The sequence below is a fragment of the Scyliorhinus torazame genome, chromosome 1 (genome assembly GCF_047496885.1).
Source record: "Scyliorhinus torazame isolate Kashiwa2021f chromosome 1, sScyTor2.1, whole genome shotgun sequence".
Lineage (NCBI taxonomy): Eukaryota > Metazoa > Chordata > Chondrichthyes > Carcharhiniformes > Scyliorhinidae > Scyliorhinus > Scyliorhinus torazame.
Genome location: NC_092707.1, coordinates 11,173,228 through 11,190,118, shown reverse-complemented (window position 1 = coordinate 11,190,118; position 16,891 = coordinate 11,173,228). Strand labels below are relative to the sequence as shown.

The 16,891-nt window shown below is 54.6% G+C and overlaps 1 protein-coding gene across 1 annotated transcript in view; it reads right to left on the bottom strand.

The window, feature by feature from the left end:
• Positions 1–14,818, bottom strand: part of noc4l (nucleolar complex associated 4 homolog) — an 81,212-nt gene extending 66,394 nt beyond the window's left edge. Inside the window, exons 1-4 of the mRNA XM_072466982.1 lie at positions 14,641–14,818; positions 5,987–6,107; positions 4,527–4,633; positions 3,338–3,445 (exon numbers count right to left, since the gene is read on the bottom strand). Coding sequence (XP_072323083.1) covers positions 3,338–3,445; positions 4,527–4,633; positions 5,987–6,107; positions 14,641–14,793 — 489 coding nt within the window. The 5' untranslated portion in view covers positions 14,794–14,818. The remainder of the gene's footprint in view (positions 1–3,337; positions 3,446–4,526; positions 4,634–5,986; positions 6,108–14,640) is intronic.
• Between the last annotated feature and the right edge of the window lie 2,073 nt (positions 14,819–16,891).

Genomic DNA, 16,891 nt, shown 5'->3' with positions numbered 1-16,891 from the left:
CCCCCCCCCCCCCCCATCACAACAACAACTTAGATTTTTCTGGCATCATTAACGATAACGAAACGCCCCAAGTCTCTCGACAAGGCGCCTCATACAACAAAGTACGACACTGAGCCGCAAAGCGGGTATTAGGGCAGGCGATCAAAGCCTTGGTCAGGGAGGTGGGTTTGGCTGTTCCAAGGGGGATAGCGAGTTTGAGAGGTGGCGGTGTAGAGAGGGTACTCCAGAGTTTAGGGTTGCGACAGCTGAAGGCACGAACACCAATGGTGGACTGACTGAAATCAGAGGCACACCATGCCAGAGTTAGACAAGCTCAGATATTTAGGAGGGCTCGGAGGTTTGGGGAGATTCCAGAGACAGGGAGGAGGGAGGCCATGTAGGGATTTGAAAACCAGAATCAGAATTTTTTATTTTTTTAAAAATTGCTTCAGCGGGAGCCAAAGTAATTCAGCAAGCAGATGGCAGGGGCTTGGTGTGAGGAAGGACAGAGTGTCGGACACAATACTGAGATGAGTGTGGGTATTGGCGATGTGCAGTCTCGGTAAACCCTGTGGTAAACAGCTGGACTCACCCACCACGTACGTGCACGTAAAGAGGACTCAGCAAACACATCAATCGTTGCTCTCCTAACCTCAACTTAAGTTTCCACCCTTACAATCGGGTTAGGTTCTGTGCAAAAAGAAAAATAATACGACCTGACTGCACACGGAGCTCCAACCCACACCATCAACCTCAGTCCCCACCCTTGATAACCTAAACCACTCAGGCCATCCACAAAACATCTCAACGAATAACACTTTGCATTGCGTTTAGCTTCTAAGGGCAGCATGGTAGCATTGTGGATAGCACAATTGCTTCACAGCTCCAGGGTCCCAGGTTCGATTCCGGCTTAGGTCACTGTCTGTGCGGAGTCTGCACATCCTCCCAGTGTGTGCGTGGGTTTCCTCCGGGTGCTCCGGTTTCCTCCCACAGTCCAAAGTTGTGCAGGTTAGGTGGATTGGCCGTGATAAATTGCCCTTAGTATCTAAAATTGCCCTTAGTGTTGGGTGGGGTTACTGGGTTATGGGGATAGGGTGGAGGTGTTGACCTTGGGTAGGGAGCTCTTTCCAAGCGCCGGTGCAGACTCGATGGGCCGAATGGCCCCCTTCTGCACTGTAAATTCTATGATAATCTCTGATACTGACATACTCCGAGGGAGCCCCTGTAAAGAGCAGTTAAGTGATCTAAACCACCCCTCAACACCAGGTGTTATTTTTCTTTTACTTAATTGTAAAGACGCTGGAAATGTGGAGTAAAAAACAGAAAGTGCTGGAACTGCTCGTGAGTCATATCGGACTTGAAAATCTACTGTTTCTCTCCCCAGATGTGGCCAGGCCTGATGAATATTTCCAGCATAATCCGCCTCATTAAAATTGAATTTGCCTTTCGTTGCTGCATCTCTTCAAAAATAACAGGACGTGGGAATTTGCATGGGACACGAAAAGTGAGGCCAGTAGTGAAGCGTGCTATTTGGATATACGTTATACTAGAGCGCAACACAGACAGACTCAATGGTGGGATCCCCATCGTAATGTCGCTTGTGATGGCTTAATCGAGCTGTGAAGCAACAATGCTAACCACTGTGTTATATGTGTCTAATAGCACAGTGGTTAGCACTGTTGCTTCACAGCTCCAGGGTCCCAGGTTCGATTCCTGGCTTGGGTCACTGACTGTGCGGAGTCTGCACGCTCGCCCCGTGTCTGCGTGGGTTTCCTCCCACAAGTCCCGAAAGACGTGCTTGTTCGGTGAATTGGACATTTTGAATTCTCCCTCTGTGTACCCGAACAGACGCCGGAATGTGGCGACGAGGGGCTTTTCACAGTAACGTCATTGCAGTATTAATGTAAGCCTAGTTTGTGACTGTAAAGATTATTATAAAGATTATTATTATAATCAGAGGTCAGACTGACTTATTTTGAATCCCAGGACACCATATGGGGGAATGCAGCCATGGGACTGGTGTAAGGAACCTCGAGCGGGCATTGTGATTAATACCTGCCACGATCCTGCGAGTCGGGAGACAAAACAAGATGCTGTAACAACTCAAGGTCTGCGTGGATAGGTGAGCTAATCGGGCTGAATGGCCTGGTTCGTTGTCAATATGCTCACTTCCGCTAACGTCAGCAGCGTAATCCCATGCCCTGTATCCACTGCCTCATCAATTGACACCCTTCCCCCACCACATCTCGGGATGAGCTCCCTAATTCTGTGATGAAAACCACACTTCCCTCGGAGGGAGCAGAGGTCGGAAACTTCAACTCCAGATAGTCCTCGGAGCTTTTGCACATGTGCAGATTGAGCGCAGGGTGCACATGCGCAGTTTTGCCATTTGTACATTCTTTGGGGCTAGCACACCAAGACACGACGAGAAAGGACCCGGGTATGGTGACTGGGAGCCGAGTGCCATGGAAGATCCGGGTCCCAGGCAGCGGACAGCGAGAGATCCCAAAAGGAAATCGGCAGTAGGAGGCAGAAACATAAGAACATAAGAAGCAGGAGTAAGCCATTTGGCCCCTCGAGCCTGCTCCGCCATTCAATGAGATCGTGGCAACAGGTCCCCGTTAGTTAAGAGAGAGAAGCAAATAGGAAAATGACTGCCATTGGCAGACTTTAAGTGCCGAAAGGCATTACTGATTGGTGCTGCAGGCCTTTGGGGTAGTGGCACCCCAATGGAGCAGTGTTCTATTTAGTACATCTGAAGATGTGAAGTTGTGCTTGGTGCTCGAGTGCAGACTCGGGAATCCAGGGGAACGGAATCTCAAGGGTAGAGGGCGGACTACTGAGGTGGGCCATTGGTGATGCCGCCTGAATTGCGAGTGACTTTTGGAGAGAATTGCGAGGTTAAATCTTCGAATGCGAAGACCAGAATTCCTCGCGATAGAGATACAGTTTCAGCGGACAGTATTTACTGATAAAAGGGCGGGTTATTGAGAAATCCATGGACTCTGTCTTGTCGCATCAGCCATTTATTGTGTGGTGTGGTGTGTTTGACAGTTTACTTGTGAATTCACAGATACCCCATACTTACCTGAATGTAGAGGAGCACGAGACAGATATTGTAAATCGTTTCAACTTTCTGACCCTGTGTAGGATTTTTTGTTTGTTCAAAATCCGTGGGAGCCTGTGGCTTTATTTTCTGACTAAGTGTTCTGAATCTCAAACTTTGCCTACTTTAAACAAAACGTTATTGGCCCCTAAGCGAATCGTCCCAAAAACTTGGGGGTCTGGCGAAGGATCGTAACATTTTACATCCTGGTCTGTCCAGTGAAGTGTGCACTGAATGAGAATCATGACTCACCTTCAACAACTCCCGGGGAAAGATGTAACGTTCATCCTCCTCGCAACTGACAAGGGGCCACCTCCCCTCACACTCAACAAATTTCATCAGTGTGCAGAGAGCCACTTCCTGGAGAGAAAGCAATCGTGAGCGGACACAGCAGAAAACATTAATTCGCAGGAAAGCCCCTTTGACAGATAATCGGCCAGTGCGCATTTCAAAATGTCCCATTCGCCACAGGCTAATCCCGTTACGGCCGCTAGCTTTCGTAAGTGGCCAAAAATGGCATTTGCGCAAGCGAGATCTCGGTTTGAGATCTTCCTCACTCCCCGCCAGTGACGTGATCAGCTCACACCCAACGAGGCGGGAACCTAATTTCCGTGAATCCATATCCATTTCAATATAATTAAAGGGCTTTATGCCATAGCTTCTGCCCACCGCATATTCCCCCCCCCCCTCCCCCGACCGTGGAACGTCACGCCAGCACGAATCACTCCTGGTTTCCAAAAGTGAGGTGTCTGGAGGGCCTTTGCCGGCATATTTAGCCCCCCCTCCCCCCTTAAGCTGGCTGTGTGAATGGCTAGTTAGCCCATTTCAGAGGGAGGTCGAACGCCAGCCACATTGCTGTGGGTCTAGAGCCACATGTAAGCCAAACCGGGCAAGGATGGCAGCCGCTAGTTCGCACTGATTGCCCAGAGTTTCACGGTCACCATTATTGACAATGTTTCTTTTTTAAATCAACTGAATTGGGGGCGGCACAGTGGTTCGCACTGCTGCCTCACAGCTCCAGGGACCCGGGTTTAATTCCAGCCTCGGGCGGCTGTCTGTGCGGAGGCTGCACGCTCTCCCCGTGTCTGCGTGGGTTTCCTCCGGGTGCTCCGGTTTCCTCCCACAGTCCATAGATGTGCAGGTTAGGAGGATTGGCCGTGATCAATGCGCAGGGTTACGGGGATAGGGTGGAGGAGTGGGCATGGATAGCGAGCTCTTTCAGAGGGTCAGTGCAGACCCGATGGGCCGAATGGCCTCCTTCTGCACTATTGGGATTCTATGGAACTCCCCAGCAGCAGCTCATGACTGGATTTGAACCCGTCTCTAGAAAGACGAGGCCTTGTCTTTACCAATCCACTAGCCTAATCACTGAGCTACAGCGCCGTGTTCTTTTGAAACACAGCGGCACGCCCCCAGGGCAGGTTCACAGCAGCGGTCTCACCTGTACGGGCTGCGATTCATGCACCATCAGAGCGAGCAGTTGGTCGATACTGCTCTGATAACGATGCCTCATCCACATCTTGTATTTCATTTCTGCACTGCAGTCAGCTGAAATTAGACAAACTGAACAGTTAGTTCTGCAGGTTTCTTACAACTTCCAAGTTCATCCAGAAACAATTTGTCTTTTTAATAATCTCAGGACATCCTAAAGCTATTTAACAGTTAAGGAAGTACTTTTGGAGCAGAGTCACTCCTGTAATGTCGGAAAACGAGAGTTAATCTGTTCACAACCAGTTCCTTTTATCGAAGGATAAATAGTGGCCAGGACACAGAGGAGGCCCCCCCCACACTGTTCTTCTTCGAAATGGCGGCCGTGGATGCTTTGCGTCCACTGGAGGGGGCAACGAGGCCTTGATTTAACACCTCCAGAGGTGTCGCACTCCCACAGTGCAGTACTGGAGGGCAGCATCTCCAGGGGTCTCACACTCCCACAGTGCAGCACAGGAGGGCAGCACCTCCAGAAGTGTAGCATGCCTACAGTGCAGCACCTCCAGGGGTGTCGCACTCCCACAGTGCAGCACTGGAGGGCAGCACCTCCAGGGCTGCAGCACTCCCACAGTGCAGCACTAGAGGGCAGCACCTCCAGGGCAGCAGCACTCCCACAGTGCAGCACTGGAGGGCAGCACCTCCAGGGCTGCAGCACTCCCACAGTGCAGCACTAGAGGGCAGCACCTCCAGGGGTGTCGCACTCCCACAGTGCAGCACTGGAGGGCAGCACCTCCAGGGGTGTCGCACTCCCACAGTGCAGCACTGGAGGGCAGCACCTCCAGGGGTGTCGCACTCCCACAGTGCAGCACTAGAGGGCAGCACCTCCAGGGGTGTCGCACTCCCACAGTGCAGCACTAGAGGGCAGCACCTCCAGGGGTGTCGCACTCCCACAGTGCAGCACTAGAGGGCAGCACCTCCAGGGGTGTCGCACTCCCACAGTGCAGCACTGGAGGGCTTTTACAGCTTTGGATGATGTTAAACCGATGGAAGGTGACAGATTGGAGGTCAGCTGAGTGCTTTACTTCGAGCCACCCTGCAAACTCCATCACTGCAAAATACAGCAAAACACAGCAAACCGACAGACACCATGTGAAGCAAAGAGTTGCAAACACAGAGAGTTTTACAGCTGGCCCACAGCTAGACACTGCACATCATTATAAAAACGCAAACTATTATAAAAACTTGTTTCTCTCTAACTGAAACGACACCCAGCGCTCTCTAAGTCACAGTACAGACTAAGAACGTCCCTGAAACACCTGCAGCGGCCTCTCCTCCAGCCAGCAGGCCTGTTATATTGGAGTGAATGGTCAGTGGACTCTTTCTCCTCACTGTTATCTGTGTAGCCCTGAGCATCTCTCTGGCCCGACTTACAAGAAGCAGATACCCCGACAACCGGCCGCGGTTACTCCTCACCTGACAAACCCTCCTCCTCGTCCGGCAGCTGGCCAACAAAAAGGTCTCCCCGTTGTAGTAAGGTGCAAAATAACCTGTCGCAGATTCTGACAGCAGCGAGGATTTCAGCTTCCTGATCAGCCTGATAAAGAAACATACAGAAACTTACAGTCAATAGGGACTAACAGTGTCGATCTTAGAGAGTGGCTGATACTTTTTAAACCCAGTGTGGAGCTGGACTGGTGCAAAGAAAAAATTTACGTTTATCGAGTGACCGACTTTATAAATGTAACTAGTTTGGGCGGCAAACAAACAACAACCCCTTCACAATGAGCAAGCATTGGTTTCTTCGATTACTGGCCAGGCCACCACGGAGAATTCCCTGCTCTTCTTCAAGTGGTGCAACGGGGGTTATGGAGTCAAAGGGTTTTTACAGCACAGAACGAGGCCATTCAGCCAATCGGGTCTGCGGCGGCCATCAAGCACCTATCTATTATAATCCCACTTTGCAGCACTTGGTCCCTAGCTTTGTAAGCAACAGCGTTTCAAGTGTTCATCTAAATGCTTCTTAAATGTTGTGACGGATGCACCCGAGAGGGCAAACGAGACCCCAGTTTAATGTTTCATCCAAACAACAGCACCTCTGATAGTACAGCACTTACTCAGTGCTCACAGGGGGCACAGCACTCCCTCAGCGCTCACAGGGAGTACAGCACTCCCTCAGTGCTCACAGGGAGTATAGCGCTCCCTCAGCGCTCACAGGGAGTACAGCACTCCCTCAGTGCTCACAGGGAGTATAGCGCTCCCTCAGCGCTCACAGGGAGTACAGCACTCCCTCAGTGCTCACAGGTAGTACAGCACTCCCTCAGTGCTCACAGGTAGTACAGCACTCCCTCAGTGCTCACAGGGAACACAGCACTCCCTCAGTGCTCACAGGGAGTACAGCACTCCCTCAGTGCTCACAGGTAGTACAGCACTCCCTCAGTGCTCACAGGGAGTACAGCGTTCCCTCAGTGCTCACAGGGAACACAGCACTCCCTCAGCGCTCACTTGGAGCACAGCACTCCCTCAGTGCTCACAGGGTGTACAGCACTCCCTCAGTACTCACAGGGAGTACAGCACTCCCTCAGCGCTCACAGGGTGTACAGCACTCCCTCAGTACTCACAGGGAGTACAGCACTCCCTCAGCGCTCACAGGGAGTACAGCACTTCCTCAATGCTCACAGGGAGTACAGCACTCCCTCAGCGCTCACAGGGAGTACAGCACTTCCTCAATGCTCACAGGGAGTACAGCACTCCCTCAGTGCTCACAGGGAGTACAGCACTCCCTCAGCGCTCACAGGGAGTACAGCACTTCCTCAATGCTCACAGGGAGTACAGCACTCCCTCAGTGCTCACAGGGAGTACAGCACTCCCTCAGTGCTCACAGGGAGTACAGCACTTCCTCAGTGCTCACAGGGAGGACAGCACTTCCTCAGCGCTCACAGGGTGTACAGCACTCCCTCAGCGCTCACAGGGAGTATAGCACTCCCTCAGTGCTCACAGGGAGTACAGCGCTCCCTCAGTGCTCACAGGGAACACAGCACTTCCTCAGCGCTCACAGGGAGCACAGCACTCCCTCAGTGCTCACTGGGAGCACAGCACTCCCTCAGTGCTCACAGGGAGTACAGCACTCCCTCAGCGCTCACAGGGAGCACAGCACTCCCTCAGTGCTCACTGGGAGCACAGCCCTCCCTCAGTGCTCACTGGGAGCACAGCACTCCCTCAGTGCTCACAGGCTGTACAGCACTCCCTCAGTGCTCACAGGGAGCACAGCACTCCCTCAGTGCTCACAGGGAGCACAGCACTCCCTCAGTGCTCACAGGGAGCACAGCACTCCCTCAGTGCTCACAGGGAGCACAGCACTCCCTCAGTGCTCACAGGGAGCACAGCACTCCCTCAGTGCTCACAGGGAGCACAGCACTCCCTCAGTGCTCACTGGGAGCACAGCACTCCCTCAGTGCTCACTGGGAGCACAGCACTCCCTCAGTGCTCACTGAGAGCACAGCACTCCCTCAGTGCTCACAGGGTGTACAGCACTCCCTCAGTGCTCACAGGGAGTACAGCACTCCCTCAGTGCTCACAGGAGTACAGCACTCCCTCAGTGCTCACAGGGAGTACAGCACTCCCTCAGTGCTCACAGGGTGTACAGCACTCCCTCAGTGCTCACAGGGTGTACAGCACTCCCTCAGTGCTCACAGGGTGTACAGCACTCCCTCAGTGCTCACAGGGTGTACAGCACTCCCTCAGTGCTCACTGGGAGCACAGCACTCCCTCAGTGCTCACTGGGAGCACAGCACTCCCTCAGTGCTCACTGGGAGCACAGCACTCCCTCAGTGCTCACAGGGTGTACAGCACTCCCTCAGTGCTCACAGGGAGTACAACACTTCCTCAGTGCTCACAGGGAGTACAGCACTCCCTCTGTGCTCACAGGGAGCACAGCACTCCCTCAGCGCTCACAGGGAGCATAGCACTTCCTCAGTGCTCACAGGGAGTACAACACTTCCTCAGTGCTCACAGGGAGTACAGCACTCCCTCTGTGCTCACAGGGAGTACAACACTTCCTCAGTGCTCGCAGGGTGTACAACACTTCCTCAGTGCTCACAGGGAGTACAGCACTCCCCCAGTCCTCACAGGGAGCACAGCACTTCCTCAGTGTTCACAGGGAGTACAGCACTCCCTCAGCGCTCACAGGGAGCAAGCACTCCCTCAGTGCTCACAGGGAGTACAGCACTCCCTCAGCACTCACAGGGAGTACAGCACTCCCTCAGCGCTCACAGGGAGCACGGCACTCCCTCAGTGCTCACAGGGAGTACAGCACTCCCTCAGCGCTCACAGGGAGTACAGCACTCCCTCAGTGCTCACAGGGGGTACAGCACTCCCTCAGCGCTCACAGTGAGTACAGCACTCCCTCAGTGCTCACAGTGAGTATAGCACTCCCTCAGTGCTCACAGTGAGTATAGCACTCCCTCAGTGCTCACAGGGAGTACAGCACTTCCTCAGCGCTCACAGGGAGTACAGCACTTCCTCGGTGCTCACATGGAGTACAGCACTCCCTCGGTGCTCACAGGGAGTACAGCACTCCCTCGGTGCTCACAGGGAGTACAACACTTCCTCAGTGCTCACAGGGAGCACAGCACTCCCTCAGTGCTCACAGGGAGCACAGCACTCCCTCAGTGCTCACAGGGAATCCAGCACTTCCTCAGTGCTCACAGGGAATCCAGCACTTCCTCAGTGCCTTCAGGGAATACAGCACTCCCTCAGCGCTCACAGGGAGCACAGCACTTCCTCAGTGCTCACAGGGTGTACAGCACTCCCTCAGTGCCTTCAGGGAATACAGCACTCCCTCAGCGCTCACAGGGAGTACAGCACTTCCTAAGTGCTCACAGGGTGTACAGCACTCCCTCAGTGCTCACAGGGAGTACAGCACTCCCTCAGTGCCTTCAGGGAATACAGCACTCCCTCAGCACTCACAGGGAGTACAGCACTCCCTCAGTGCCTTCAGGGAATACAGCACTCCCTCAGCGCTCACAGGGAGCACAGCACTTCCTCAGTGCTCACAGGGTGTACAGCACTCCCTCAGTGCTCACAGGGAGGACAGCACTCCCTCAGTGCTCACAGGGAGTACAGCACTTCCTCAGTGCTCACAGGGAGTACAGCACTTCCTCAGTGCTCACAGGGTGTCCAGCACTCCCTCAGTGCTCACAGGGTGTACAGCACTCCCTCAGTGCTCACAGGGAGTACAGCACTTCCTCAGTGCTCACAGGGAGCACAGCACTCCCCCTGTGCTCACAGGGAGCACAGCACTTCCTCAGTGCTCACAGGGAGTACAGCACTCCCTCAGCGCTCACAGGGAGCAAGCACTCCCTCAGTGCTCACAGGGTGTTCAGCATGCCCTCAGTGCTCACAGGGAGGACAGCACTTCCTCAGTGCCTGCAGGGAGTACAGCACTCCCTCAGTGCTCACAGGGAGGACAGCACTCCCTCAATGCTCACATGGAGTACAGCACTTCCTCAGTGCTCACAGGGAGTACAGCACTTCCTCAGTGCTCACAGGGAGTACAGCACTCCCTCAGCGCTCATAGGAAGTACAACACTCCCTCAGCGCTCACAGGGAGTACAGCACTCCCTCAGTGCTCACAGGGAGCACAGCACTCCCTCAGCGCTCACAGTGAGCACAGCACTCCCTCAGTGCTCACAGGGAGCACAGCACTCCCTCAGCGCTCACAGGGAGCACAGCACTCCCTCAGTGCTCACAGGGTGTACAGCACTCCCTCAGCGCTCACAGGGAGCACAGCACTCCCTTAGTGCTCCCTGTGAGCACAGCACTCCCTCAGTGCGCACAGGTAGTACAGCACTTCCTCAGTGCTCACAGGGAGTACAGCACTTCCTCAGTGCTCACAGGGAGTACAGCACTCCCTCAGTGCTCACAGGGAGTACAGCACTCCCTCAGCACTCACAGGGCGCACAGCACTCCCTCAGCACTCACAGGGCGCACAGCACTCCCTCAGTGCTCACAGGGTGTACAGCACCCCCTCAGCGCTCACAGCGAGTACAGCAGTCCCTCAGTGCTGACAGGGTGTACAGCACTCCCTCAGTGCTCACAGGGTGTACAGCACCCCCTCAGTGCTCACAGGGTGTACAGCACTTCCTCAGTGCTCACAGGGAGTGTGAGTCTAGTTTACTCGCATCAATGATAAAAGGTTTGTTTGCGGTGGGAAGAATGTTAGCAAAGGCACTGGCTGCAAAGGAAGGGTCAATGTGTGAGGTCAGCAAGCTTGGTTCTTGCTTGTGGGACAGAATATTGCAAGTTTGAGTTTAACATCAGAGATGATGGCGCCTGCCCAGCATTCCTTCCTGTCCGACTATTGACGTTGTTTAAATTTCCACCCAAAACCATCGCTGGGCGGCATGGTAGTCAGCACTGTTGCTTCGCAGCGCCAGGGTCCCAGGTTCGATTCCGGCTTGGGTCACTGTCTGTGCGGAGTCTGCACGTTCTCCCCGTGTCTGCATGGGTTTCCTCCGGGTGATGCGGTTTCCTCCCACAAGTCCCGAAAGACGTGCTTGTTCGGTGAATTGGACATTCTGAATTCTCCCTCTGTGACCCGAACAGGCGCCGGAGTGTGGCGACTAGGGGATTTTCACAGTAACTTCAGCAAGAGACTTTTGATCAGAAGCCTCACTCCCTGCAGCTCAATGCAATTCGCGTCAGGTGAATGCGGGACAATTCGGAGTGGAAGTACAGGGGCTAATAGCGGCAAGTTCAAGTTGCACTCTCAACATTTCCCATCCCTAGGTTTGTGATCCTGTATTGAGCACTGCGCTGCAAAAGCTGCCGCTTCCATTTTAGTTAAATAGTAAGAAGTCTTACAACACCAGGTTAAAGTCCAACAGGTTTGTTTCAAACACTAGCTTTCGGAGCGCTGCTCCTTCCTCAGGTGAATGAAGAGGTATGTTCCAGAAACATATATATAGTCAAATTCAAAGATGCCAAACAATGCTTGGAATGCGAGCATTCGTAGTTAATTAAGTGTTTACATATCCAGAGATGGGGTAGCCCCAGGTTAAAGAGGTGTGAATTGTCTCAAGCCAGGACAGTTGGTAGGATTTCGCAAGCCCAGGCCAGATGGTGGGGGGGTTGAATGTAATGCGACATGAATCCCAGGTCCCGGTTGAGGCCGCACTCATGCGTGCGGAACTTGGCTATATGTTTCTGCTCGGCGATTCTGCGTTGTCGCGCGTCCTGAAGGCCACCTTGGAGAACGCTTACCCGGAGATCAGAGGCTGAATGCCCTTGACTGCTGAAGTGTTCCCCGACTGGACGGGAACATTCCTGTCTGGTGATTGTCGCACGATGTCCGTTCATTCGTTGTCGCAGCATCTGCATGGTCTCGCCAATGTACCACGCTTCAGGACATCCTTTCCTGCAGCATATGAGGTTGACAACGTTGGCCGAGTCGCACGAGTATGTACCACGTACCTGGTGGGTGGTGTTCTCACGTGTAATGGTGGTATCCATGTCGATGATCTGGCACGTCTTGCACAGATTGCCATGGCAGGGTTGTGTGGTGTCGTGGTCGCTGTTCTGAACGCAGGGTAGTTTGCTGCAAACAATGGTTTGTTTGAGGTTGCGTGATTGTTTGAAGGCAAGTAGTGGGGGTGTGGGGATGACCTTGGCAAGATGTTCATCTTCATCGATGACGTGTTGAAGACTGCGAAGATGATGTTGTAGTTTCTCCGCTCCGGGAAAGTACTGGACGACGAAGGGTACTCTGTCGGTTGTGTCCTGTGTTTGTCTTCTGAGGAGGTCAGTGCGGTTTTTTGCTGTGGCGCGTTGGAACTGTTGATCGATGAGTCGAGCGCCATATCCCATTCGTACGAGGGCATCTTTCAGCGTCTGTAGATGTCTGTTACGCTCCTCCTCGCCTGAGCAGATCTTGTGTATACGGAGGGCTTGTCCATAGGGGATGGCTTCTTTAATGTGTTTAGGGTGGAAGCTGGAGAAGTGGAGCATCGTGAGGTTATCCGTGGGCTTGCGGTAAAGCGAAGTGCTGCTGAGGTGACCGTCCTTGATGGAGATGAGTGTGTCCAAGAATGCAACTGATTTTGGAGAGTAGTTAAAGATTGAGGCATCAAAGCAAACAGCTTGACCTCGAGCACATTCCAAACACAGACCTAGGCGCCCCACAACCGAACGTCCACAAAAATCATTGATTTTTAGAGCACCATTCACACCCTGAGGATGTGCCCGAGAGCTTTAGAGCACATTAACTTTTGGAGCGTGGTCGCGGCTGGCGTGTAGCGAAAACCAGCAATCAATCTGAACAGAGCAAAAGTTACAGAAAACACCAGTGAACAGTTCACATCTTGTGTTATTGATTTGAGGGATAAATATTGGCCAGGACGCCGGAGACAACTCCCCCACTCTTCAAGTGGATCTTCAAGGCCACGATTTATTGCCTCATCCAAAAGACTCTGACAGTGCAGCACTCCCTCTGTGACGGTGCGGCGCTCCCTCCGTGACGGTGAGGCGCTCCCTCCGTGACAGTGCAGCACTCCCTCTGTGACGGTGCGGCGCTCCCTCCGTGACGGTGCGGCGCTCCCTCCGTGACGGTGCGGCGCTCCCTCCGTGACGGTGCGGCGCTCCCTCCGTGACGGTGCGGCGCTCCCTCCGTGACGGTGCGGCGCTCCCTCCGTGACGGTGCGGCGCTCCCTCCGTGACGGTGCGGCGCTCCCTCAGAGTAGTGTACTGATCTACCCCAACCTGGGATCTCCCAATTTACAATCAGTAACCTCCTTACCCCAACAGTGACTCCGCATTTCAATACAGGTCACCCAGAGATGTGAATAAAGTGCTAAGCTTGGTGGTGGGAAAAACAGTTCATCCCAGGATCCTGGGGGCAATTACTTATACCAGAAACCAACATTGCTGTCTATTATCCAGTCATCATCATATTACAGTTTATCGGATCTTGTGTAAGCAGGGCTCTAGCAGTCCCCGTGCCCAGCGGTGTGAGGACCCCCCTCCCCGGTGCCCAGCGGTCTGGGGACACCCACCCCATGACCAACGATGTGGCGACCCCCCCCCCCCAGCAGTGCGGGGACCCTCCCCCCAGTGCCCAGCGGTGTGGCAACCCCCCCCAGTGCCCAGCGGTGTGGGGACCCTCCCCCCAGTGCCCAGCGGTGCGGGGACCCTCCCCCCAGTGCCCAGCGGTGCGGGGACTCTCCAGCCCCTCCCCCCCCGCTCTCCCACCTCCAGCCCCTCCCCCCCGCTCTCCCACCTCCAGCCCCTCCCCCGCTCTCCCACCTCCAGCCCCTCCCCCCCGCCCCCGCTCTCCCACCTCCAGCCCCTCCCCCCCGCTCTCCCACCTCCAGCCCCTCCCCCCGCTCTCCCACCTCCAGCCCCTCCCCCCCGCTCTCCCACCTCCAGCCCCTCCCTCCCGCCCCCGATCTCCCACCTCCAGCCCCTCCCCCCGCTCTCCCACCTCCAGCCCCTCCCTCCCGCCCCCGCTCTCCCACCTCCAGCCCCTCCCCCCGCTCTCCCACCTCCAGCCCCTCCCTCCCGCCCCCGCTCTCCCACCTCCAGCCCCTCCCCCCGCTCTCCCACCTCCAGCCCCTCCCCCCGCTCTCCCACCTCCAGCCCCTCCCCCCGCTCTACCACCTCCAGCCCCTCCCCCCGCTCTCCCACCTCCAGCCCCTCCCCCCGCCCCTCCCCTCCCCCCCCCGCTCTCCCACCTCCAGCCCCTCCCCTCGCCCCTCCCGCTTCTCCCACCTCCAGCCCCTCCCCCCCGCTCTCCCACCTCCAGCCCCTCCCCCCGCTCTCCCACCTCCAGCCCCTCCCCCCGCCCCTCCCCTCGCCCCTCCCGCTTCTCCCACCTCCAGCCCCTCCCCCCGCTCTCCCACCTCCAGCCCCTCCCCCCGCTCTCCCACCTCCAGCCCCTCCCCCCGCTCTCCCACCTCCAGCCCCTCCCCCCGCCCCTCCCCTCCCCCCCCCGCTTCTCCCACCTCCAGCCCCTCCCCCCCGCTCTCCCACCTCCAGCCCCTCCCCCCGCTCTCCCACCTCCAGCCCCTCCCCCCGCCCCTCCCCTCGCCCCTCCCGCTTCTCCCACCTCCAGCCCCTCCCCCCCGCTCTCTCACCTCCAGCCCCTCCAGGATGTCGAACACCAGGTTCGCGTTCCTCCGGCTGCCCAGCACCAGCTGCAGGCGGCGGGCCTGGGCCCGGGCCGGAGCCTCGGGCTCGGGTTGCGGCTGCTCCGGGCTGCGCGTGTCTCCTCCGCCGGGCGCCGCCATCTTGTCCCGGGATCACGTGAGGCCGCGCAGCCAATCGGCGGGGCATAGAGAGCTATGCCCTCTTAAAGGTACAGTCCATGGATTGGACTTCCTGATTGGTGGGGGGGGGGGGGGGGGGGAGAATCAATGTCCAAATGATCCATGAAACTGTCAACAATCCTTCAATAATCAATAACTCTCTCATTCATTATTTTTATCATTATCCTTCAATAATCAATAAACATTCACCTGAGGAAGGAGCTGCGCTCCGAAAGCTAGTGATTTGAAACAAACCTGTTGGACTTTAACCTGGTGTTGTAAGACTTCGTACTGTGCTCACCCCAGTCCAATGCCGGCATCTCCACATCATTATTTTTATAATTATCCTTCAATAATCAATAACTCTCTCATTCATTATTTTTGTTACTTACAGCACAGAAGGCTATTCGGCCCATCCTGCCTGCACTGGCTCCCAAAAGAGCTGCCCGGCTAGTCCATTCCCAGCTCTATCTCAGTAGCCCTCTAAATTCATCACTTTCAAATATATATCCAGCTCTCTTTTGAAACCTCCTGTGGAATCTGCCTCCACCACTCTCACAGGCAGCGCATCCCAAACCCCAACAACTCTCTCAGTAAAGAAGTTTCTCCTCATCTCACTCCCAGCTCTCTTGCTGACCACCATGAAATTGTGACCCCTGGTTACTGACATACCAACAGAATATCCTTCTTTACCCTGTCAAAATTGTTCAGAATTTTGTACACCTCAATAAGGTCGCCTCTTGGATTGGATTAGTTTATTGACACGTGTACCGAGGTGCAGTGAAAGGTATTTTTCTGCGTACAGTCCAGACAGATCATTCCTAACATGAAAATACATAATGAAATGAAAATGTGCTTATTGTCACAAGTAGGCTTCAAATGAAGTTACCGTGAAAAGCCCCTAGTCGCCACATTCCGGCGCCTGTTTGGGGAGGCTGGTACGGGAATCGAACCGTGCTGCTGGCCTGCCTTGGTCTGCTTTCAAAGCCAGCGATTTAGCTCTGTGCTAACAGCCCCAGTGGAGCTTTGATATGAGCTTGGCTGGGATTATGGTGTTGAAAGTAGAGCTGTAATCATTAAATAGGAATCTGATGTTGGAGTCCTTGTTGTTGAGATGCTCCAGGGATGAGTGTAGGGCCAGGGAGATGGTGTCTGCTGTGGACCGGTTGCGGCGGTATGCAAATTGCAGTGAATCCAGTCATTCTGGGAGTATGGAGTTAATGTGCCTCATGACCAACCTCTCGAAGCACTTCATTACAATCGATGTCAAGGCCACCGGACGGTAGTCATTGAGGCACGTTGCCTGGCTCTTCTTTGGCACCAGTATGATGGTGATCTTCTTGAAGTAGGTGGGAACCTCGCAAGAGTGGGGACAGGTTAAAGATGTCCGCGAAAACATCTGCCAGCTAGTTCATGCAAGAACTGAGTGCACGATCAGGGACCCCGTCCTGATCCGTCACCTTCCGAAGGTTCACTTTCAGGAAGGTCAATCTGACTTTGCAAGCTCTGACGGTCGGTATGGGTGCAGTTGACAGCGGCTTGATGGTTTCCTGCTCATACCGCGTACAGAATGCGTTGAGTTCATCGGGGAGGGGTGCACTGCTGCCGGAGATTCTGCTCGGCTTCGCTTTGTAGCCAGTTATTGTTGTTTAAGCCTTGCCACAACTGGCGAGAGTCCATGATGCTAGTCTGTGACTCTGGCTTGGGTCTGATATTGTCTCTTGGCATTCCGGATGGCTTTGTGGAGGTCGTATCTGGATTTCTTGTATAGGACAGGGTCGCCTGACTTGAACGCCTCAGACCTGGCCTTCTCCCGATTAAATCATGGTTTCCGGTTGGGGAATGTACATACTGCTGTCCACCATGTCGCCGATGTAGTCAAACATCTTTTCAATGTTTTCAAGCTGCAGTGGAAAGCTTTGGAGCATCTCTAAGCGCTTTGCGATGTCGATTTGGGGAACAGACTGCTTGAACCATGTTAGTAGAGCTTCTTCAGTGTTGGGATAGGCAACCATTCTCCTCTTCATTTCTGGAGAGAACGCCTGTTTGTTGAACTGTTAAAAGATGTTCTCATGTTGTA